The sequence below is a fragment of the Tachypleus tridentatus genome, chromosome 2 (assembly GCF_004210375.1).
Source record: "Tachypleus tridentatus isolate NWPU-2018 chromosome 2, ASM421037v1, whole genome shotgun sequence".
Classification (NCBI taxonomy): domain Eukaryota; kingdom Metazoa; phylum Arthropoda; class Merostomata; order Xiphosura; family Limulidae; genus Tachypleus; species Tachypleus tridentatus.
The window spans coordinates 135,530,341-135,555,911 of record NC_134826.1 but is presented as its reverse complement, the minus strand read 5'-3'; the positions used below and the strand labels follow the sequence as shown (position 1 = coordinate 135,555,911).

Sequence of the window (25,571 nt, the reverse complement as noted above, 5' to 3'; positions counted from 1 at the left end):
TGAACATGCTTGAAGAAACACTCTTGAGATATTTATAATCCCCTTATTGTTCATATAAAGTGAAACCTAAGAACCCTCATAACGCTAAAGCTATCTATCTTTTTATGTGCAGAATATATCAATATTTATTACATAGTTCAGAGCATAGGAGCTGATTTTATGAAACTGTTGGGACTTCATTACGAGATGCTGTATTTCTTGTAAAACAGATTTGCTGGCTTGATAAAAATTTTACCTACACTACTTCAAAATATAAAGGAAGAAACTTTTCCAACTTGTATATCAATAATATTTTTAGTTAGGAAGATATTAGTGCAGTTTTGTGAGCCGATTAAAATGAAATACTGGCCAACCTAGAGTGGTATAATGCTGTTTGCAAATCATGAATTATGATTCTTTACGTATAGAAATAAGATGTTAGCAACTTTACCATGGGCTAATATATATTCCTAAGTTTCAATATGGATGTAACAATTGAAACTGGATTTGGCCCGTTCAATAATTTAGTTGTTTTGGTATGTAAATGTCTTTTAATCTTTAATAATCTGAAAGAAATCACGTGGCCCGGCATGGCCAAGCGTGTTAATGCGTGCGACTCGTAATCTGAGGCTCGCGGGTTCGCATCCCTGTCGCGCCAAACATGCTCGCCCTTTCAGCCGTGGGGGCGTTATAATTTGACGGTCAATCCCACTATTCGTTGGTAAAAGAGTAGCCCAAGATTTGGCGGTGGATGGTGATGACTAGCTGCCTTCCCTCTAGTCTTACACTGCTAAATTAGGGACGGCTAGCACAGATAGCCCTCGAGTAGCATTGTGCGAAATTCAATAACAAACAAAGCAAACAAACAAGAAATCACGTAATGAATATCTTCAATATTCGTTTCACTTGTGTACAACTACTGCAACAACAGCAGTAGTTCCAAATATTAAGGTTCATCTCAAAGAAAGTAGAAGTGCTGCAAATATTAATATTATGTTCCAACAAAAAAAACAAACAGCGAATAATTTTTTTTTTTTTACTTTTCGCCGTAGATTTTCTATTATTTTAATACCTAATTACATTTTAAGATGGGCAAGTTTTCCCGCTGGTAGAGTGGTAATTCTTCGGTTTTGCGATGCTAAAATCAGGGGTTCGAATCCTCTTGGTGGACACAACGTATAGCCCTATGTGGCTTTTACATAAGAAAAACACACACACTGTAATCCAGCTGTTGATAACAACAAATAAAACGTAATATTGTAAACTAGTCTCAGAGCCTAACACTTTATGGTTTAATTTTACCAAACCAAGCAATCCATGGCCACTCCATTATTGCTTTTCCAGGCTTACACACTTTCTGTGCTTTCCACATGCCCTTTCCAAAACCGCTCAATTTCGGTTGCATAACATTATGTATAACACGTGAAAGAATGTAAAAATGTAGTTCTGATACATGTCGTCCTGCTGTGACTTTATATCAGCTGTGATTGTCATGTGATTTGTAATTACATATTTAAAATCTATATAATAACACATATTCAACAGTATACAATTAACTGAGATTTCTTTCGGCTCCCTCAGAAGCACAACGGTATGTCTACTGACTTACAACGCTGGAAGCCGGATTTGAAAACACGTCGTGGGCAGAGCTCATACAGACCATTATGTAATGGTGAAAGTAGTCGAAAAAGATAGTGATTTTCTACATCGCAGTGTAATGTGATTTTGCTTGTTTTGTGCTATTTACTCTTCGCGTTACAAGGACTATTTGTCCTAATCATTTTTAAGTGATAGTAAAATAAGCTATAAGTTCGCGTAGCCACGATACATGACTGAGATTTTCCACGTTCTAGGAGAGGGCAGAGTCCAAGGTCCAGTATGCCTAGTCATTTATGTCTGAAGGTCCGTGGTTCGTGTCCTGCGAACCTCCCTCTCGAACAACTTAGAGACACACGTAATCATGATATGTGGTTGAGAAGAGTTTCTGTCTCAGTATAAATAATTTTCTGTAAGATTCGAACCACTTTTTGATAAATGGCAGTAGACTTTCCAAGAATGACGTCATGCCATCACGTGATTTTTACTTCTCTATTGCATGTCAGCATGTGATTATTCTAGTCAGTAAAAAGAACAAAAAATTGAATATCCTTTTCACTGTTGCTGTTTTAACCGCATCAATATATTTTATAGATTTAGTGATTTACAGCTAACCCTAACAGGAAGTCAATTTAATATCAACACAGGTGCGATGAAAAATTAGCAGCCTACGCAGTTTTCATGTATCTGAAGCGTACATTTTGTGAAATGTATTAGAATGAATAAATGTGTTTAATAACATTTCTAGAAGTTTAAAATTTATGATTAGATTACTTTATAATTGACACACTATGTAGCGATATTTGATAACGATTACATACAATTTCTACAGGTACTAACGGTTAATATCTATGACTACAATTTTACAAGTTCTGTCGCTAGATTAGGGCAGGATTAATTAGTTCCGATCCAAGATACCGCAATTTGCATCCTCGTAGAAGCGAGTTATTGAGTAGTTATTTAAAAAGGGTAACTGTCCCTCATGATACAAGTTAATATAACGAGTGATGATGTTCAAAGTAGTATGCTTTACTTGTTGAAAGATGACTCAAAAGCCACATAAGAATTTATAGTGTTTCGTACTTTCACAGATGGAAATCAACAAAATGCTTACAACTGTCACAGTATCACATAAATGATCATGTTTTGATTTGACATCACCATCAGCAAGTGGTCCAGTATACCCGTGGAATAATATATTGACGTAAAGCGATGGAATTATCCATTAAAGAAAGATCTTTCAATTCATCAAGATGCGAAAAGTATTCGCTCGGCTTTGTTGCTTCATAATCATGAAATACTGTAAAGTTTGATGTTCAAAATGGCGGATACCAAAGTTGCGTTTTCAGGAAATCGTGATCTGGAGAGCCAAGAAAGGAAAAACGTGGATATGAAAGTAACAATTACGTTCTACAGATGTGTAACGATGAGACTGAAATAATTTTAAAGCTTATATTAAATCAGTTCAAACCATACTGTTGCTTATACTGATGCATCTTGTATCATGCAAAGTTTCAGTGATAATGAATACATTTCTAAGTGACGTAGACATGAGTTATTAGATCGCGGGTTTCTTATCAAATTGATTTGAGTCATCAGTAAGTTAATTCTTGATGTCTCATGGTTTTACTGCTGTTCAGTAAGTTCAGTCTTAATGTCTCATGGTTTTACTGCTGTTCAGTAAGTTAAGTCTTAATGTTTCATGGTTTTATTGTTGTTCAGTAAGATAAGTCTTAATGTCTCATGGTTTTACTGCTGTTCAGTAAGTTAAGTCTTAATGTTTCATGGTTTTACTGCTGTTCATTAAGTTATGTCTTAATGTCTCATGGTTTTACTGCTGTTCAGTAAGTTAAGTCTTAATGTCTCATGGTTTTACTGCTGTTCAGTAAGTTAAGTCTTAATGTCTCATGGTTTTACTGCTGTTCAGTAAGTTAAGTCTTAATGTTTCATGGTTTTATTGCTGTTCAGTAAGTTATGTCTTAATGTCTCATGGTTTTACTGCTGTTCAGTAAGTTATGTCTTAATGTCTCATGGTTTTACTGCTGTTCAGTAAGTTAAGTCTTAATGTCTCATGGTTTTACTGCTGTTCAGTAAGTTATGTCTTAATGTCTCATGGTTTTACTGCTGTTCAGTAAGTTAAGTTTTAATGTCTCATGGTTTTACTGCTGTTCAGTAAGTTAAGTCTTAATGTCTCGTGGTTTTACTGCTGTTCAGTAAGTTAAGTCTTAATGTCTCATGGTTTTACTGCTGTTCAGTAAGTTATGTCTTAATGTTTCATGGTTTTACTGCTGTTCAGTAAGTTAAGTCTTAATGTTTCATGGTTTTACTGCTGTTCAGTAAGTTAAGTCTTAATGTTTCATGGTTTTACTGTTGTTCAGTAAGATAAGTCTTAATGTCTCATGGTTTTACTGCTGTTCAGTAAGTTATGTCTTAATGTCTCATGGTTTCACTGCTGTTCAGTAAGTTATGTCTTAATGTCTCATGGTTTTACTGCTGTTCAGTAAGTTAAGTCTTAATGTCTCGTGGTTTTACTGCTGTTCAGTAAGTTAAGTCTTAATGTCTCATGGTTTTACTGCTGTTCAGTAAGTTAAGTCTTAATGTCTCATGGTTTTACTGCTGTTCAGTAAGTTATGTCTTAATGTCTCATGGTTTTACTGCTGTTCAGTAAGTTAAGTTTTAATGTCTCATGGTTTTACTGCTGTTCAGTAAGTTAAGTCTTAATGTCTCGTGGTTTTACTGCTGTTCAGTAAGTTAAGTCTTAATGTCTCATGGTTTTACTGCTGTTCAGTAAGTTATGTCTTAATGTTTCATGGTTTTACTGCTGTTCAGTAAGTTAAGTCTTAATGTCTCATGGTTTTACTGCTGTTCAGTAAGTTAAGTCTTAATGTTTCATGGTTTTACTGCTGTTCAGTAAGTTAATTCTTAATGTCTCATGGTTTTACTGCTGTTCAGTAAGTTAAGTCTTAATGTCTCATGGTTTTACTGCTGTTCAGTAAGTTAAGTCTTAATGTTTCATGGTTTTACTGCTGTTCAGTAAGTTAATTCTTAATGTCTCATGGTTTTACTGCTGTTCAGTAAGTTAAGTCTTAATGTCTCATGGTTTTACTGCTGTTCAGTAAGTTAAGTCTTAATGTTTCATGGTTTTATTGCTGTTCAGTAAGTTATGTCTTAATGTCTCATGGTTTTACTGCTGTTCAGTAAGTTATGTCTTAATGTCTCATGGTTTTACTGCTGTTCAGTAAGTTAAGTCTTAATGTCTCATGGTTTTACTGCTGTTCAGTAAGTTATGTCTTAATGTCTCATGGTTTTACTGCTGTTCAGTAAGTTAAGTTTTAATGTCTCATGGTTTTACTGCTGTTCAGTAAGTTAAGTCTTAATGTCTCGTGGTTTTACTGCTGTTCAGTAAGTTAAGTCTTAATGTCTCATGGTTTTACTGCTGTTCAGTAAGTTATGTCTTAATGTTTCATGGTTTTACTGCTGTTCAGTAAGTTAAGTCTTAATGTCTCATGGTTTTACTGCTGTTCAGTAAGTTAAGTCTTAATGTTTCATGGTTTTACTGTTGTTCAGTAAGATAAGTCTTAATGTCTCATGGTTTTACTGCTGTTCAGTAAGTTAAGTCTTAATGTCTCATGGTTTTACTGCTGTTCAGTAAGTTATGTCTTAATGTCTCATGGTTTTACTGCTGTTCAGTAAGTTATGTCTTAATGTCTCATGGTTTTACTGCTGTTCAGTAAGTTAAGTCTTAATGTCTCGTGGTTTTACTGCTGTTCAGTAAGTTAAGTCTTAATGTCTCATGGTTTTACTGCTGTTCAGTAAGTTAAGTCTTAATGTCTCATGGTTTTACTGCTGTTCAGTAAGTTAAGTCTTAATGTCTCATGGTTTTACTGCTGTTCAGTAAGTTAAGTCTTAATGTTTCATGGTTTTACTGCTGTTCAGTAAGTTAATTCTTAATGTCTCATGGTTTTACTGCTGTTCAGTAAGTTAAGTCTTAATGTTTCATGGTTTTACTGCTGTTCAGTAAGTTAATTCTTAATGTCTCATGGTTTTACTGCTGTTCAGTAAATTAAGTCTTAATGTCTCATGGTTTTACTGCTGTATACTGTTTCCTTTTATTCCAATCACATATTTTTCACCAGAGCATTATTTTTCTAAGCAAGAAACGTAATGATATTTTAATATGAAGTTTCTCTTTTTTTCTAATATTTATAGCAAAAAAAAAACACACTAAATTTTTAATTTGTATCTATTTGTCTTGAAATAACTTTTCAATAATACATCAGTATGTCTGTGGCTCACACCACTAGATACCAGGTTTCGATACCCGTGGTGGGCAGAGCACAGTTAGTCCATTGTGTAGCTTTATGCTTAATTCAAAACAAACCCTTTGAACAGTTATATCTCAATTTCGAAAGTCCTACAACTCCCTTTATTTGATCCTTTTAATTATTTTACTTTTTCTGTGTTAAGTTTTTCATTGTTCCAAAGCAAAATATTGTAGTATGTTTTCAGTCTGAACCTTTCACTTCAGTTTTGTTACCATTTTCCGTTGTAATGCATTTTTAACACTAGCTCCAACATGTGAAAGCAAGGACAATAATTGACCTTTAATATTTGTCCTTTTCCTCTATCTTGGATAATCTTAACATGTTGCGATCAGTTTAAAGACTAAAATATAAATGTACGAACCATAAAATTAACTAAAGTTTGTAGTTGCTATTCCAAAGTAGTTAACCTTTATATCTGATTCGATGATTTGGTATTCAAATGGTACAGTAAAGAACAATTGCTCCCTATAGACGCGTTAAGATCGAGTGTCCCCATCACATTTCAAAAGAAGGACCCGGATCTTCGATCATTCTTGATCTGAGAAAAATTTTCTGAATTTTCTAAAGTGAAATCTTAAATTATCCTATATAAATGCGTGCACTCTCGAAAAGATTGATAGATTGATTTTTAAGAAAGCGCAAAGCTATACAATGGGCTATCTGCGCTCTGTCCACCACGGGTATCGAAATCCAGTTTCAACATTTCGAAAACTAAAAAATATAAAAATATGCAGAGAAAAATGTTATTTACTTTATACACCATGCAGTTGCGCAGGCTAAAATCAAGTGTAAGTGTTAAAATGGTGAAATGTTTGTAGTCATATGTCACGTGGTCACCTGCGTGTTTAAAACACACGCACTTTTAAAGATTTATTATTTACATAATATACATAACAAAAGTCATTTTCTTTGGTTGTTCGTGTTGGCAGAACAAGAGATGCAAAAATCGTTATAAACATCAAAGTTGTTAATACTGTAGTGCAGATTGTTTGTTTTGAACTTCGCGCAAAGCTATACGAAGTCTATCTGCGCTATTCCCTAATTTAGCAGTGTAAGACTATAGGAAAAGCAGCTAATCATCATAATCTACCGCCAATTCTTGGGCTACACTTTTACTGACGAATAGTGGAATTGACCGTCACCTTGTAACATTTCCATAGCCGAAATAATAAGAATGTTTGGTTAGGCTGGGATTTGAACCCGAGACCTTTATATCACTAGTCGAGCTCACCTAACCACCCGACAATTACAGGTGATATATGTATTTAATATATATTTCCAGGCCAGGAAATATACTAAATTAGTAAGATGTGCATTTTCAAAACGTTTGTTAATGTCAGTGATTTTTATATGCTGTTCAGTTGTTGTTCTCTTTCGCTCGTCGCTTAAACTCAGGTGCAATTTAATAGCAACATAAGAAGTAAATAATTAGTGATACAGATTTTTTAAAGTCTAAAATGAATTCACGGAAATAAAAACTGGGCTCTAAGTATGAAATATTGACACTGATGGTGACGTCACTAGTCTGACAGATTTTGCCAGGGCTCCGATACTGTAACATTTAGTACTACACCGAAAGTTCCAACTCGAACTCGTGCTGTGAAGTTTACGAATTAAAACGATTCTTTGTTGAAATGCACCGAATTAATTAATTTGTAGACTTTGCGCTTTTGCTATTCAATAATGCATTATTGGTCTTTTGATAACAACACAGAGTCGATGAAAGAGTATTGACTTCTGTTTATGCCCCGCATTGGCCAGGTGGTTAAGGCACTTGACTCGTAATCCGAGGGTCGCGGGTTCGAATCTCGGTCGCACCAAACATGCTCGCCCTTTCAGCCGTAGAAGCGTTATAATGTGAGTTACTCCCACTATTCGTTGGTAAAAGGCGACTCGTAATCTGAGGGTCGCGGGTTCGCATCCCGGTCGCGCAAAACATGCTCGCCCTCCCAGCCGTGGGGGCGTTATAATTTTACGGTCAATCCCTCTATTCGTTGGTAAAAGAGTAGCCCAAGAGTTGGCGGTGGGTGGTGATGACTAGCTGCCTTCCCTCTAGTCTTACACTGCTAAATTAGGGACGGCTAGCACAGATAGCCCTCGAGTAGCTTTGTGCGAAATTCCAAAACAAACAAACAAACAAACAAAACAATCGTTGGTAAAAGAGTTGCCCAAGAGTTTGCGGAGAGTTGTGACAAGTAGCTGCCTTTCCTCTAGTCTTACACTGCAAAATGAGGGACTGCTAGCGCAGATAGCCCTAAAATAGCTTTACGCGAAATTCAAAACAAACAAACAAAACTTTTGTTTATATCTAACTGTTAGTTACCGACTAAAACATTATTGAAACTCCGACAGTTACTTTGTTTGTGCTCCTTCCATTTAGGAGATATTAAGCGCACGATATTATATTTTGGTCAACATCGCCTATTGCTCTGATTAGAAACGCCTCTGGTTAGTTTCGACGGTTGTCATGGTGACATAACATTGGACAAAATCAGTTTACGTTATTAGGTAAGACCGAGACTGGAACAGATACATTTGAGACTTTGAAGTTTGAATGCGTCACAGGTAAAAATAAGTAAATATTTCAATAGGTAACTTAGTGTTGATTTATTTTTGATATTATAACAGGAACTATTTACACAGACGATAGTATATTAGCTGATTAGCTGAAAATGAACCTGAAAAGGACGGTATATAGCGAAATGATGAAAATAGAGAATCGGGATTTGTCGCTATGTTTGTAAGTTTTAACATTAGTGCAAATTACATGGAACTGTATTTAAACAACGTTGACATATATTCAGGTTTCCCCTTTACGTGCCTAAAGTTGTATTGCAATGAAAGTTATAAACCACACAGCAAATAGTGTTGTTTGGTTTTGCTATAACAAATAAACACGCGTGCGCACGCGTTATAAATCACTGCAAACGCGACGCACAGTCTTATGAAGTTTAGGTGCGTTTGGTTTCACGAAGCTGGCCTCCAGTCGTTTATTCTAGAAATGAAGCTATTCACTCCATTCTTTTTATCCGGCTTCTTGAATAGCTCCCACTGAAGTATGAGAATTGTAATTACATAATCCTGTTTAGGAGAAGCTGAAAAATGTTTAATGGAATAATAATTACGATAAAAAGACGTAAAATAAAGCTTTGTATTCTAAAGAAAACTTCTCCGCCATTTTCAAAGCATAAAAACATGTTATGAGAATCACTTTGGAAAATAATATCCGGAGAAAAAAGGAAGTATTTCAATAATTGGACACAACATTAAGAAAGATCGAACTAAAACAGAGATAAATATCCAGAGTTCTTGTACTTGTTATTAAACTATACAAATAAAAACCATGGACAACTCAACTGAAATAAGTGTAATTTTGAATATATTTCTGACATAAATGAAACAGGTATTTTTACAGTTCCATTTTGTCAACTTATACTTATGTAAGATATGATTCCAGTATCGATGAACAACAAGAATATATATAAATAAAAACGAAAAGCATGTCAGCATACAGACGGTAATTATGGTGTTGGATTATTAAAGTCTCTGATGTTTTGACTATTGTTAGTTGTTTACATATCGTTTATATTGATTAATTTCTATATAAAATGATCTACTTATTTCTTTCTTTTGCAGACGCAGAAATCTGTAGATAAATAAACCACCCTTGTGTCAAGGAACTAAATGTCATTTAAAATTTGTAACGTGTAAATATTTTTACGTCTTATTGTAAAGGTGTTGCTAATGGTGCATTAAATGGATCTTTGAACAAAAAATCATTGCAATTCAAACATTGCAGTTTCAACTTGGTGGCAATTAAACTGGGTGGAAAACAAATTCATTTTCAACCTTTACAACTGGCCTGCATGGCCAGGTACTTAGGGCACTCGACTCGTAATCCGAGGGTCGCGGGTTGGGATCCCCGTCGCACCAAACATGCTCGCTCTTTCAGCCTTGAAGGCGTTATAATGTGACGGTCAATCCCACTATTCGTTGGTAAACGAGCAGCCCAAGAGTTGACGGTGGGTGGTGATGACTAGCTGTCTTCCCTCTAGTCTTCCACTGCTAAATTAGGGACGGCTAACACAGATAGCCCTCGAGTAGCTTTGTGCGAAATTCAAAACAAACCAAACCTTTACAACTAGATTTTTATACTAAGCTGCATGCACGAATCTACAAAACATTATTTAGTTGAGCAGGAAAACAATTTTAAGATCAAGGAACTGATATAGTATACGAGGAATACTCGTGAGGATATACACTCTGATCTTACACCAGATCTGTCTGTTCGAGATTCGCACTTGGTGAAACAGGGAAATTTACGTATTGAAATACGTATGGTAATACTTTACCTAACACTATAAATGTTCTAACATATGCAGATTTAAGTCAATGCTAGAAAGTGATCAGTCTAAAAACATCATAACTGATATCCGAACATAATATAAATGTGAACATAATATAAATTTATTTGATAGTCTCGCAAAGACATTTAGAAGCGTATTTACCAGTGATGAACTGTCCGGTCAAACAAAAAAACAATTATGCATTATCAGTCTGGATCTAAGTCATAAACCCGGTAGTTCATACGGCTATAAACCAAATTTTGATACTTGTAGCAGGCATAGCACAGGTACCCCATTCTATAACTTTGCACTTAAATACAAACATTTACCACTGAATCACCAGAGAGTATATTTAAATAAACACTGATTTGATATTGTTTTAAATTGAATAAGGTTACTGATAGTACGTTATTAAAACTTGCGCGAAAATAATTAGAGTAAGATTTTCTATTATTATTAAGCTAAATAACGCTAGTACATTATTAAAAGTAAGATACAATATGCGTATAAAAGTTTTGTTGTCCTTGGAGTTCACAAAATGGGCTGTGCGTATTTTAACTTAATTTTCCACACACTTCAGACTAAAGAAATAGTTAATTGTTTTAAGTACGGCGCTTAAAATAAATTTAGATTTTTTTTATAAATCGGTTCATTGATGAAATAAAATATCATCACTTTTAATTACCTATAAAGGAAACCCGAGAAAGTTTTCAAATTATTTCTAACATGTGAACTTTCCAGTCACACAGGACCAATGATAAAGGTTTAATTATCGTGTAAAATCGTTCTTGGATAGTTCAGTTGTTATATTTTGCGACTGTCTCATTCGCGAAATTGGCAGAGTAATAACGTTTCGGTTATTTCGGGTAAGTAAAGCAACAGTTCTTGTAGAGAAATAACTCGGCTATAGCAATAACTTAATTCAGAATTAAAACTTCAAACAATATATCAAAGTTATCAAACAACACATCAAAGTTATCAAACAAGATATCAAAGTTATCAAACAACACATCAAAGTTATCAAACAATATATCAAAGTTATCAAACAACACATCAAAGTTATCAAACAACACATCAAAGTTATCAAACAATATATCAAAGTTATCAAACAACACATCAAAGTTATCAACCAATATATCAAAGTTATCAAACAATATATCAAAGTTATCAAACAACACAGCAAAGTTATCAAACAATATATCAAAGTTATCAAACAATATATCAAAGTTATCAAACAACACATCAAAGTTATCAAACAATATATCAAAGTTATCAAACAACACATCAAAGTTATCAACCAATATATCAAAGTTATCAAACAATATATCAAAGTTATCAAACAACACATCAAAGTTATCAAACAATATATCAAAGTTATCAAACAACACATCAAAGTTATCAACCAATATATCAAAGTTATCAAACAATATATCAAAGTTATCAAACAACACATCAAAGTTATCAAACAATATATCAAAGTTATCAAACAACACATCAAAGTTATCAAACAATATATCAAAGTTATCAAACAACACATCAAAGTTATCAACCAATATATCAAAGTTATCAAACAATATATCAAAGTTATCAAACAACACATCAAAGTTATCAAACAATATATCAAAGTTATCAAACAATATATCAAAGTTATCAAACAACACATCAAAGTTATCAAACAATATATCAAAGTTATCAAACAACACATCAAAGTTATCAACCAATATATCAAAGTTATCAAACAATATATCAAAGTTATCAAACAACACATCAAAGTTATCAAACAATATATCAAAGTTATCAAACAATATATCAAAGTTATCAAACAACACATCAAAGTTATCAAACAATATATCAAAGTTATCAAACAACACATCAAAGTTATCAAACAATATATCAAAGTTATCAAACAATATATCAAAGTTATCAAACAACACATCAAAGTTATCAAACAATATATCAAAGTTATCAAACAATATATCAAAGTTATCAAACAACACATCAAAGTTATCAAACAATATATCAAAGTTATCAAACAACACATCAAAGTTATCAAACAACACATCAAAGTTATCAAACAATATATCAAAGTTATCAAACAACACATCAAAGTTATCAAACAACACATCAAAGTTATCAAACAATATATCAAAGTTATCAAACAACACATCAAAGTTATCAAACAATATATCAAAGTTATCAAACAATATATCAAAGTTATCAAACAATATATCAAAGTTATCAAACAACACATCAAAGTTATCAAACAATATATCAAAGTTATCAAACAACACATCAAAGTTATCAAACAATATATCAAAGTTATCAAACAACACATCAAAGTTATCAAACAATATATCAAAGTTATCAAACAATATATCAAAGTTATCAAACAACACATCAAAGTTATCAAACAATATATCAAAGTTATCAAACAACACATCAAAGTTATCAACCAATATATCAAAGTTATCAAACAATATATCAAAGTTATCAAACAACACATCAAAGTTATCAAACAATATATCAAAGTTATCAAACAATATATCAAAGTTATCAAACAACACATCAAAGTTATCAAACAATATATCAAAGTTATCAAACAACACATCAAAGTTATCAAACAACACATCAAAGTTATCAAACAATATATCAAAGTTATCAAACAACACATCAAAGTTATCAAACAACACATCAAAGTTATCAAACAATATATCAAAGTTATCAAACAACACATCAAAGTTATCAAACAATATATCAAAGTTATCAAACAATATATCAAAGTTATCAAACAATATATCAAAGTTATCAAACAACACATCAAAGTTATCAAACAATATATCAAAGTTATCAAACAACACATCAAAGTTATCAAACAATATATCAAAGTTATCAAACAATATATCAAAGTTATCAAACAATATATCAAAGTTATCAAACAACACATCAAAGTTATCAAACAATATATCAAAGTTATCAAACAACACATCAAAGTTATCAAACAATATATCAAAGTTATCAAACAACACATCAAAGTTATCAAACAATATATCAAAGTTATCAAACAATATATCAAAGTTATCAAACAATATATCAAAGTTATCAAACAACACATCAAAGTTATCAAACAACACATCAAAGTTATCAAACAATATATCAAAGTTATCAAACAACACATCAAAGTTATCAAACAATATATCAAAGTTATCAAACAACACATCAAAGTTATCAAACAATATATCAAAGTTATCAAACAATATATCAAAGTTATCAAACAACACATCAAAGTTATCAAACAATATATCAAAGTTATCAAACAATACATCAAAGTTATCAAACAATATATCAAAGTTATCAAACAACACATCAAAGTTATCAAACAATATATCAAAGTTATCAAACAATATATCAAAGTTATCAAACAACACATCAAAGTTATCAAACAATATATCAAAGTTATCAAACAATATATCAAAGTTATCAAACAACACATCAAAGTTATCAAACAATATATCAAAGTTATCAAACAATATATCAAAGTTATCAAACAAAGTTATCAAACATCAAAGTTATCAAACAATATATCAAAGTTATCAAACAATATATCAAAGTTATCAAACAATATATCAAAGTTATCAAACAATATATCAAAGTTATCAAACAACACATCAAAGTTATCAAACAATATATCAAAGTTATCAAACAATATATCAAAGTTATCAAACAATATATCAAAGTTATCAAACAACACATCAAAGTTATCAAACAATATATCAAAGTTATCAAACAACACATCAAAGTTATCAAACAATATATCAAAGTTATCAAACAACACATCAAAGTTATCAAACAATATATCAAAGTTATCAAACAATATATCAAAGTTATCAAACAATATATCAAAGTTATCAAACAACACATCAAAGTTATCAAACAATATATCAAAGTTATCAAACAACACATCAAAGTTATCAAACAACACATCAAAGTTATCAAACAATATATCAAAGTTATCAAACAACACATCAAAGTTATCAAACAATATATCAGTTATCAAGGTATTTGGAGCAAGAAACAAAATTTGTCACTAATATTTATAAGTTTCCAAGTCCTTTCTAACTCAACCTTTAATAACCTAAATTAATTTAGGTGTGCAGTAGTGTTATGATATATTATATAATTTATATTTCGATGTCATATAGTAAACCACCTATTTAATATTTATATTACAGGTTTTGTTTCTTTTTACTAAAGACTTCTACAGTACAAATTATATACAAAAGGGAAAGAAATCGCTAATAATAATTAGATGGTAAGCATTTTTACAGTCAAATTACAACAACAATTTATAACAATATCCTACATCTCCACAACGTTGCTATATTTCAAGAATACATTTTTTTTACATTTAAGTAACATTCTGTCTGAGTACTTACAACACTAGAAGCCGAGCTTCGATACCCATGGTTGGCAGAGCACCGATAGCCCATTATGCAGCTTTGTGATTAACTTCAAATAAATAAGCAACAACGTATATGTACGGTAAGACCAGTAAAATTTTTTTTATAATTATTTTCTTACCACCCGAAGATTCAGCAGTAGGTTTTGGGACTTAGGAAACTAAAATCTGGCCTTCAAACGCCCGCAGTAGACAAAACGTATACATTTTATTGTTTCGCTATACTGTAAGAAACCAACAACGTAATTTTCTTATTCGGTTCAAATATTATTATAATTTTCTTAATGAAAATTTCTACAGGACTGATAAAGAAAGATTTAAAATATTTATTTGATATCGTATCCTACAAAATATCTAAGAACAGACCTTGACTCGCCAGTCTAAGCGATAAATACCATAAGCCTTATAATTACATAACAGAAGCAGAGATAAGCAGCTGTCTTGTAGCTTGGTAGGTATTTCGATTCTAAACCATTTGATCATAAACTCAAAAGTATTCCAAATCCGGGTGTCCAGATCTAAAAATAACTTGAATAGCTAATATTGTTCACTAGATTCAATAGAATAAATGTTACTTAAATGCCGTAATAATATGTTCATTCAAACAAAAACAAAAAGCATTTCACAATCGACAAACTTTAGGAAAAAACTTGGGTCTCTTGTTTACTTATTTCTGGGAGATAAGCAAAAACGTGGGTGGGGATCTAAATACCCTTAGTTTGTTTTTGCGGGAGGAGAATGGGAGTATCGCACCCGACAAAAATACACTTTTACAACCCGAATACCGAATAATCTATCGGTAAAGTACCCAAACTGTGGATTGGTGCACATGACTACATTACAGAGTTTTGACCAGACATAAGGGAGACAAGTTGGTGCCACATGTTTTTAGACTACTAGACAGATATGAGAATTCTTTAGTTAATGGGTTGTGATTTACTGCTATTTTGTAATCTTTAGCTGTCTTTATTATTCTGTCTTTACTGGGTGGTATTTCATTAAGTATGTTGAGATTGATTAGTGGTCTAAACATACAGGTAACCCGTAAGCTGTTCTTAAAGCTAACTTCTGTTGTATCTTTAATTTCTTAAATAGTGTGTCTCACTTCTTACATAGGATCATACCATCATCTTCAAGTAAGGTTTGAGTTTTTCTTTTTTTGGGGGGGTTAAAGCGACATGTCACTTGTTACTCCTTGAAGTTACGACATTTAAAGTAGTCTAAACTTTACAATCTGCACTTTAGAGGGTTATATAATGCCCTCCAGAGAGCTACGCCATTAGGCTACTGGATTGTGAGTAACTGGGAGAAAGGTATACCATTTACAAATAGAATATACCATTAAATGTTAATCACCGAGCCTTGACGAACGCCTGGTTGTCGTTTGAAGGGGTTGGATTACCTTGTTGTTCGGCCGGGCATGGCTAGGTTGGTTAAGGCGTTCGACTCATAATCCGAGGGTAGCGGGTTCGAATCCCGTTGTACCAAAATGCTCGCCCTTTCAGCCGTAGGGACATTATTAATCGCACTATTCGTTGGTAAAAAGTAGCCTAAGAATTGGCGGTGAGTGGTGATGACTAGCTGCCTTCCCTCTAGTCTTACACTGATAAATTAGAAACGGCTAGCGCAGATAGCCCTCGTATAGCTTTGCGCGAAATTCAAAAGCAAACAAACTTTGTTGTTTGTTTATTCACAAAACGTACATTAGACCAACAATAGAATATGCATCACCTGCCTGGATTAACATAGCACCCACACATGTACAGAAACTTCAACGTATACAAAATTCTGTACTAACTTCAGCATATAAAGTACCACGTAGCACCTCAACCACATTCATGCACAAGTATGCAAACATAGATACAATAGCTGAAAGACTCTTGCATAATTCCCTAAAATATTTCAATAAGAATTGGCATAAAAATGACTTAATGTGTGATCTCGACAGATATCACGTACATGATGTAAATGGTCCTAAATACCTCTCCCCTTTTAACATATATTTAAGAAATGTAACACAAGCTGGCCACTATGCACTAGACACTTAGTCCTTGTTTCTTTTTATTTTTATAATTATTATTTTCTTTTTTAATTATTATTATTTTCTTTTTTAATCTTTTTTTTTTAATTATTATTCAAGTATTGAATAATAATAATTATTACTACTTTCTTTTCTGTGTGTGTGTTGGTGTTACTACAAGTAGTAGTAGCATTCTCTCAATCGAGAAAAAGGAGAAAAATACAAAATATATATATATATGAAAATACAAAAAAATATATATATGGAAAAAAATTAAATGAAGAAAAAAAAAACTGTTTGTTCGTCCATGCATGGACTGAGCCCTGAAATGGACCTGAGTATGATGTTATACTTTTACTCTGGCCCAAAGCTTTAAAAAAACAAAACAAAAAAAACCCTAAAGACAGACGCTATAATCGTTCGGGAGGGAGGAAGAGGTCAAATGTACCTGACCCTCCTGGGTATTTAACAACATCAATACCCAAATACCCACACAGTCAAACTTGTTTATTCATTTTGAGTCTTGTGATTTTATTTGATAAAAATTAACTATCCAGCTATTAGTTGACATGTTTAATTTTGATACTTTTTAAAGTAATGCCTTCAACCAGACAGAATCAAAGGCCCTTCTGACGTCAACAAATACACATACTGCTACACGATTTAAGTTTAAAGCTCAGATTACTGATTCGATTAGTTAGAGATAAGCAATACTAATTTGTCTTTTATTTATACACTATCAGACGTATGGGCTTCTACACTAAAGATAATGGAGGTTTTGTAGCGTCATGCACTTCGATTAGACTTGCATATTAAATTCCTTAGTCCTATCAACAAAGTTTGTGCTTACGTACGTTTCTCATATATTCTCCTTTACGTGCACGCTCTACCAACAAAGATCACTACCATCATGACATCTTTTGCAATTTACTACTTGATAATATATAGACCCGCTGCTGAACATCTTACGATACTCCTCACTTCACATTTATACTTCCTTAGTTTGGTAACTTATAGCTCCAGTGTCTGACGATTACACAGGACATACATTTCTTACACTCTCCTTTATGTCGTGCATTATTTATTTCTCCTACAGAAACAATATATTTACAGCTGATGCTAGCAGAAATTTCCTATTGGTCCTGATGCCTTTTCTGAAATTGTCTGGGAGTTCTATAAGGATATACTCATATCTGACATTCAATAAAGTTCACAATCCATGATATAAATGATTGTGTTAAAATGCCAGTTTAAAAAATTAGCTGTTATCACGCATTAAAACACAGAATATATTTTATTCAAGTATTTCTTTTGATACATAGTTATCAAGGAAAGTAATTTGCTATGTTGTTGCAACACTGGTAAGATTTCTGCTAAAGAAAAACAAATATTGTCTTTGTTCTTGACTGTTTGGTATTTGAAATTCACTCCTTTTTGTTAGTAATTTTTATTGGTTAAATCTGAAACTCACTCCTTTTTGTTAGTAATCTTTATTGGTTAAATCTGAAATTCACTCCTTTTTGTTAGTAATTTTTATTGGTTAAATCTGAAACTCACTCCTTTTTGTCAGTAATTTTTATTGGTTAAATTTGAAACTCAATCCTTTTTGTCAGTAATTTTTATTGGTTAAATCTGAAACTCACTCCTTTTTGTTAGTAACTTTTATTGGTTAAATCTGAAACTCACTTTTTTTTGTTAGTAATTTTTATTGGTTAAATCTGAAACTCACTCCTTTTTGTCAGTAATTTTTATCGATTAAATCTGAAACTCACTCCTTTTTGTCAGTAATTTTTATTGGTTAAATCTGAAACTCACTCCTTTTTGTTAGTAATTTTTATTGGTTAAATCTGAAACTCACTCCTTTTGTCAGTAATTTTTATTGGTTAAATCTGAAACTCACTCCTTTTGTCAGTAATTTTATTGGTTAAATCTGAAACTCACTCCTTTTGTCAGTAATTTTTATTGGTTAAATCTGAAACTCACTCCTTTTTTGTCAGTAATTTTTATTGGTTAAATCTGAAACTCACTCCTTTTTGTCAGTAATTTTTATTGGTTAAATCTGAAACTCACTCCTTTTTGTCAGTAATTTTTATTGGTTAAATCTGAAACTCACTCCTTTTTGTCAGTAATTTTTATTGGTTAAATCTGAAACTCACTCCTTTTTGTCAGTAATTTTTATTGGTTAAATCTGAAACTCAATCCTTTTGTCAGTAATTTTTATTGGTTAAATCTGAAACTCACTCCTTTTGTCAGTAATTTTTATTGGTTAAATCTGAAACTCACTCCTTTTGTCAGTAATTTTATTGGTTAAATCTGAAACTCACTCCTTTTGTTAGTAACTTTTATTGGTTAAATCTGAAACTCACTCCTTTTGTCAGTAATTTTATTGGTTAAATCTGAAACTCACTCCTTTTTGTCAGTAATTTTATTGGTTAAATCTGAAACTCACTCCTTTTGTCAGTAATTTTATTGGTTAAATCTGAAACTCACTCCTTTTGTCAGTAATTTTATTGGTTAAATCTGAAACTCACTCCTTTTTGTCAGTAATTTTTATTGGTTAAATCTGAAACTCACTCCTTTTTGTTAGTAACTTTTATTGGTTAAATCTGAAACTCACTTTTTTTTGTTAGTAATTTTTATTGGTTAAATCTGAAACTCACTCCTTTTTGTCAGTAATTTTTATCGATTAAATCTGAAACTCACTCCTTTTTGTCAGTAATTTTTATTGGTTAAATCTGAAACTCAATCCTTTTTGTCAGTAATTTTTATTGATTAAATCTGAAACTCACTCCTTTTTGTCAGTAATTTTTATTGGTTAAATCTGAAACATATTTTTGTGGAAATTTCAATTGTTTTATTTATTGCTCTGCTACAATAATACTGTCTAGTCATAAAAATATTATCCAGTTATTACTGGTGATAATCGGTACGATAGTTTCCGAGATCCGAGTTTTGTACGTATACATCGGAAGCTACATTATAATAACATTATCTCAGAGAACATAACCATGGGCGGTCCCCCTTCGGTTTGGAATAAAATTACAATTTAAGAAACAAAAAAGAAGTTGTAGTTTGTGGTTGTTTACTATTAAATACAAAACTACACAAATGGGTGTCAAAACCCGGTTTCTAGCTGTATAAGTCTGCAGGTATACCTCTTTGCCAGTGGGAGGCACAAAAAAGGAGAAAGAAGGCTTATAGGAGACAAAGAAGGATTATAGGAGAGAAAAAAGTATTATAGGAGAGAAAGAAGGCTTATAGGATGATGTGAATTCGTAGTACGTAAACCTCAATCAACAGACCTGATGAACTACGTTATTGAAATTTCTCTTCGTAATGGTTTGCTTAAGGCTCTTACAGATGTTGTTATAACACTAAAAACCAAAGTGAAGAACTAATATTGTTGAATAAAAAATCACAGTTGGTACTTATATTAGTAATGACTTTTCAATAATAAAATGAACAAAAATCGCACTGGTAATATTGTTGGTACGTCTAACAATAACTAATAGTTTGTTTGGTTTTGAATTTTGCGCAAAGCTACACAAGAGCTATCTGTCTCTAATTTAGAACTGGAATACTAGAGGGAAGGCAACTCTTAAGCTACTCTCATACCAACGAGTAGGAGAATTGAACATCACATTATAACACCCCGACAATGGAGTGGGGGCATGCTTAGTCCTCAACCCGACACAGAGATCTATTGCTTCTTCCGCTCGTGCTTTTGATGTTAAATCACGTGGTGTACAGAAAACTTTGATGTATACATATATTACTGGAATTTTAACTTTTTTATGTTTATCTACAATTTGTAAATAAGTAAAATCACTTCCAACGTAAGTTGTTCTATCTTAAACTTCAGCGACTGTATTTTCTTTAGTATAGTCTCACTTGGATGGATGGTACTTTAGTAATGGAGATTGCTACTTAACTGGTTACTGAGAGCGACTTACCAGACAAAAACAAGGCGACGTAAACCAGTGATTTTGTCATTGTTCTGGCTGAACAGGTCAGACTGATGAACCCTAAAATTACATCAACAGAGGACGTCTTTCTTCTAAACTTGCATGTCTTCGAATGTCCACCAAGTACATAGATCAACGTCAAGCAGAAGTTACATAAACAACTGATAAGAAAGGCAGCAAACATAGGAATTACGAAAGATTCAACAGTGGTCATCTGTGGTGACGTCATCGCTGTCAGGTTTGTTTGAGGCGAAGATTCGTTTCCTTTGCTCGAGATGTTTTTCATTTATCCAAGCGCAGATCAACCAATGGCTAATCTTTACTAATACGATTCCTGCGGAACTGCGTGCCTTAATAGATATACCAAATTGCTTCTCTCAGTCTTCAGAATGACAGATTTTTAACAAATATGACGCTCCCGAGAAAGTGTAAACGTATCAGTCAATCTTTACCATTAATTACTGTTTGTTTCCACGATCAGACCCTAGGACACTGTCACCAAAGTTTCCTGATTAACGTTGGGTTTCAACCTTCTGTGTAATCTCCTGCCAGAAGAAACGAGAGACGAACGATGTAACCGAAACCAGCTCCGTCACCAACTAGACACGCGTGAAGGACAGTCATAAGGAAAAGCGAATAACAGGCTGTTGTCTGTTCTCCTTGCGGTTACCATGGAGACTTGGCACGTTCCACTTGGTTACTTCATAAAATTTTAAGGAAATATTCTCAGTCATTAAACGTCAGCATAATAAAACTACACTTTGTGTTATTATTATTATTAATTATAATATTATTACAGCTGTAACTAGATTCATGTTTCTTGTCATTTTAACTGACGTGTTAACAGAAGAGCGAGAGCTTGACCTTTTGGGAGAGCTCTGGTTTTCGAAGCGAACAAACCACATTCCAATCTTTGCGATACCTTAAAGTATCTGCCGCACTATAAGCTGTGGGTGCGTTATAGGAGTAAGAGTCAATGTCTTAACACGGACGATAGGTGGTAAGTTTCCGTTGGTCAGTAGTTCACAATTAGGGATAGAGAAAGATAGCTTTGTCATAAAAACAAAATCTTAACAAAAAAAAATCAGTTGAGCTCAGTTCTTGTTTTCAACTATTCAAACAAATTTTCGGAAATGGATATTTATCACAATAGATTATTTTGCGAACGAGATAGAGATGTTCCTTAAAAATGGCCTGCCAAACGATAGTATATACAATAAAAATTCCCAGTCATCTAATAATGCAAACAACACATGTGCTTGATATGTTTCTATATAATTATGAAAACAATAAAAGTACTTGTTATCATAAGTTCGGAATTGTATCGCATAGATTGGAGAATGGAAAACGTTAATGAAATAAATTAAAACGTGTTTTTGAATTTCGCGCAAAATTATACGTGGGCTATCTGCACTAGTCGTCCTTAAATTAGTAGTGTAAGAGTAGAAGGAAGGCAGCTAGTCATCACCACCCACCGCCATGTCTTGGGCTACTTTTTTTACCAACGATTAGTGGGGTTAACCATTACATAATAACGCTCCAATGGCTGAAAGGGCGAGGTGTGACAGGGATTTGAACCCTCGACCCTCAGATTACGAGTCGAATGCCTTAACCACCTGGCCACGCCAGGCCTCGCGAACGAGAGTGCGCGGTAATTATCTCAAAACTCATTCGATACCTTATAAAACTTTGTACATTTCGTCATGAAATCCGCATTGCTTTTGAGCACGAGGGGTGATGATGACATTTTTTAAGAGCCCGGCATGGCCTACCGCGTTAAGGCGTGCACTTCGTAATCTGAGGGTCGCGGGTTCGCGCCCGAGTCGCGCCAAAACATGCTCGCCCTCCCAGCCGTGGTGGCATTATAATGTGACGGTCAATCACACTTTTCGTTGGTAAAAGAGTAGCCCAAGAGTTGGCGGTGGGTGGTGATGACTAGCTGCCTTCCCTCTAGTCTTACACTGCTAAATTAGGGACGGCTAGCGTAGATAGCCCTCGAGTAGCTTTGTGCGAAATTCCAAACAAACTTAAACTTAAAACTTGAGCACGAAATAATTGTGCACTGTTTCAGGTGTTAAAGTTAATGTTTGAGATTGTTTTGTTTTTTGCGTGTAGAACTTTCACAACAGTTTAAACAATGGATTTGATTATTTAACAACTTTAAAACTTTAATATGAAATAAGATACCTTCAGTTTTTAATGTGATTGTTTTGTGTTAGCAGAACGCTTTTCCCGTGGCAATAAAGAAAATGGCTCTACGATATCCATACGTCCAAATTTATAGCTTTAGTTTCTACAGAAACAAACATTTATTATCTTATTCATAAATTATGTTTAAAGCAAAATGAGCTTCAATAAAAGTTTAAAAGAGTTCAGGATAATTTACTTTTATTCTGTTCATTCGAAAAATTCGTTGTCCAGTTCAGTTCATCTTGTTTTATCCGTGAAAACGTTTTATTTAAGGTAACATTTAAAACTATCGGCTAAGTTGGATATTTGTTATGTTACTGAAAAAAGAAAGCTAAAGGATAAAATCACAGCACATATGATAACAACACATATATTTCTTTATCAAAAAAATATTACGATTAATGTTCCACGAAATAATTTATTCACAATGTCGTATCAAGTAGGTGGCACATCGTATACCAAAATGACTCAGATTAAATGGTTTAAATTTAAAAGAAACAGTCCGTGAAGGAGTTTGTTTGTTTGTTTTGTTTTGAATTTCGCTCAAAGTTCTTCTACGGCTATTTGTGATAGTCGTCCCTAATTTAGCAGTGTAAGACTAAAGGGAAGGCAACTAGTCATAACCTCTCACCGCTTGGGCTACTTTTTTACAAACGAATAGTGGGATTTACCGTCACATATAACGACCCATGGTTGTAAGGACGAGCATATTAGGTGGTACGGAGACTCAAACGCGACCTTCAGATTCCGAGTCGAGTACCCTAACCACCTGGCCATGCCGGGCCTGTGATAGAAGATGCTTGGTTTCGCTATATGTAAAATGTTTGCAGATTTATTCTTATCATGTGATGTATATTACTAAACGCAATATACAAGTCGCCCTAACAAGATTATTTTTCCGAATTTTCAAAGCACTGTGCTTTTTTTTTTTGTTAAATTTTACAAGTGAACAGATAGTGATTAAATATAGTCTTAAGATAATTCTGGTATCCCGCGATCTCCAAATAGCATGTTCGTATTTGTCACGTTGCAATCAACAAAGCAAATAGAGGTGTCTCTATAGATGTGGGGTTTTCATTGTTTACAAGAATTATGAAGTATATATATATATATTTATGCTACACATACGAAACAATATTAAAATCCTTGAAGTATTTGAAAGTAAATAGCATTAACTAAATATATCCTTTACACATGCCTTATGCACATAAAATGTAACCCTCATACAAATCAATTACATTGAAATATATTCAAAAATAACTTAGTTTAAGATTTTAAAATATACTTTCTCCTTTCCTGAGGGTTATCATGGCCTGGTGGGTTAAAGCGTTCGATTCGTAATCTGAGGGTCTCGGTTTCGAATCCCTGTCGCACCAAACATACTGGCGTTATAATATGACAGTAATCCCACTATTCGTTGGTAAAAGAGTGGTCAAAGAGTTGGCGGTGGGTACTTATGACTAGCTGCCTTCCCTCTATTCTTAAACTGCTAAATTAGGGACGGCTAGCATAGATAGTCCTTGTGTAGCTTTGTGCGAAATTCTAAAACAAACAAACCTAAATGTTGATTTCCTATCAGCGACGTGAATTCAAGTTTGAACAAAAGCACTTAGACTGAACAGTGTTATACAGTATTATAGTGGCTAATAACCATAGGATTGTTAGGTTCACTTAGGACTGACTATTTATGTGGGTTTTTTTGTATGGTTTCATGTATTCATCTCTTTCTTGTTTCTGTAGTTTCTGACATTGTCAGCCCTATATATGCGCTTCATTTTTACAATTTATTTTATCACTAGTTTCTTCTCTTTTTTAAAAAAAAGTTTATTGAACCAGGTTAATAACTGAACATTTATTTAATTTTATAACTCAATAGTAATATACAATATCGTATGAGTTTTGCATATTTCTCTGATATTACATTACATCGTACGCCAGTGATGCTAGATTGGCTCTTTCAGGCAACTTTGAATAGTATCAATTACACACTCCAAGTTTATACTAATTACACTAAGTTACTACATTTCTTGGTTAAGGCACTCGACTCGTAATGTTCGGATCCCCGTCGCGCCAAACATGCTCGCCCTTTCAGCCGTGGAGGCGTTATAAAGTGACAGTCAATCCCACTACTCGTTGGTAAAATATTAGCCCAAGAGTTGGTGGTGTGTAGCGATGACTAGCTGCCTTCCCTCTAGTCTTACGGTGCTAAATTATGGACGGCTAGCGCAGATAGTCCTAGTGTAGCTTTGCGAGAACTTCAAAACAAACAAACAATACTGCATTTCTATTACATTGTTCACATGTAACTTGTCATTGTTACTCAAAGTACAACGTGTTCTTCTGTACAAATTGCAGTTTATAGCAGAGAGTGAGCTATATAAAAACATCCATGATGAGAATACGTACACAAAAAATACGAGTTAATCTCATAAAAATAAACTAAAATTATAAAACAAGTAGCCCACGTGTGTAGGGTTCACATGGGTGAAACCTCAGAAATGTAAAATTTTTATTAAAGAACTATACATTGGAATTATATAAGTTATTTTCTGAAACTATACTGACACTAGAGGTCGGTTTGTTGTAATTTTGGAATTTTCGAGTAAAGTTACAGAAACAGAAAGGGTTTTCAACGTATATCCGCCCCTAATTTTGAATCCATATTCTATAGATAAAGGTATATACCGCCACATC

At 33.2% G+C, this 25,571-nt stretch overlaps 1 protein-coding gene across 1 annotated transcript in view; it reads right to left on the bottom strand.

Annotated features, from left to right (window-relative positions):
* Window positions 1–21,289, bottom strand: part of LOC143245192 (uncharacterized) — a 49,148-nt gene extending 27,859 nt beyond the window's left edge. Inside the window, exon 1 of the mRNA XM_076491246.1 lies at window positions 20,676–21,289. Within this exon, the coding sequence (XP_076347361.1) occupies window positions 20,676–20,973 (298 nt within the window). The 5' untranslated portion in view covers window positions 20,974–21,289. The remainder of the gene's footprint in view (window positions 1–20,675) is intronic.
* Window positions 21,290–25,571: the final 4,282 nt, after the last annotated feature.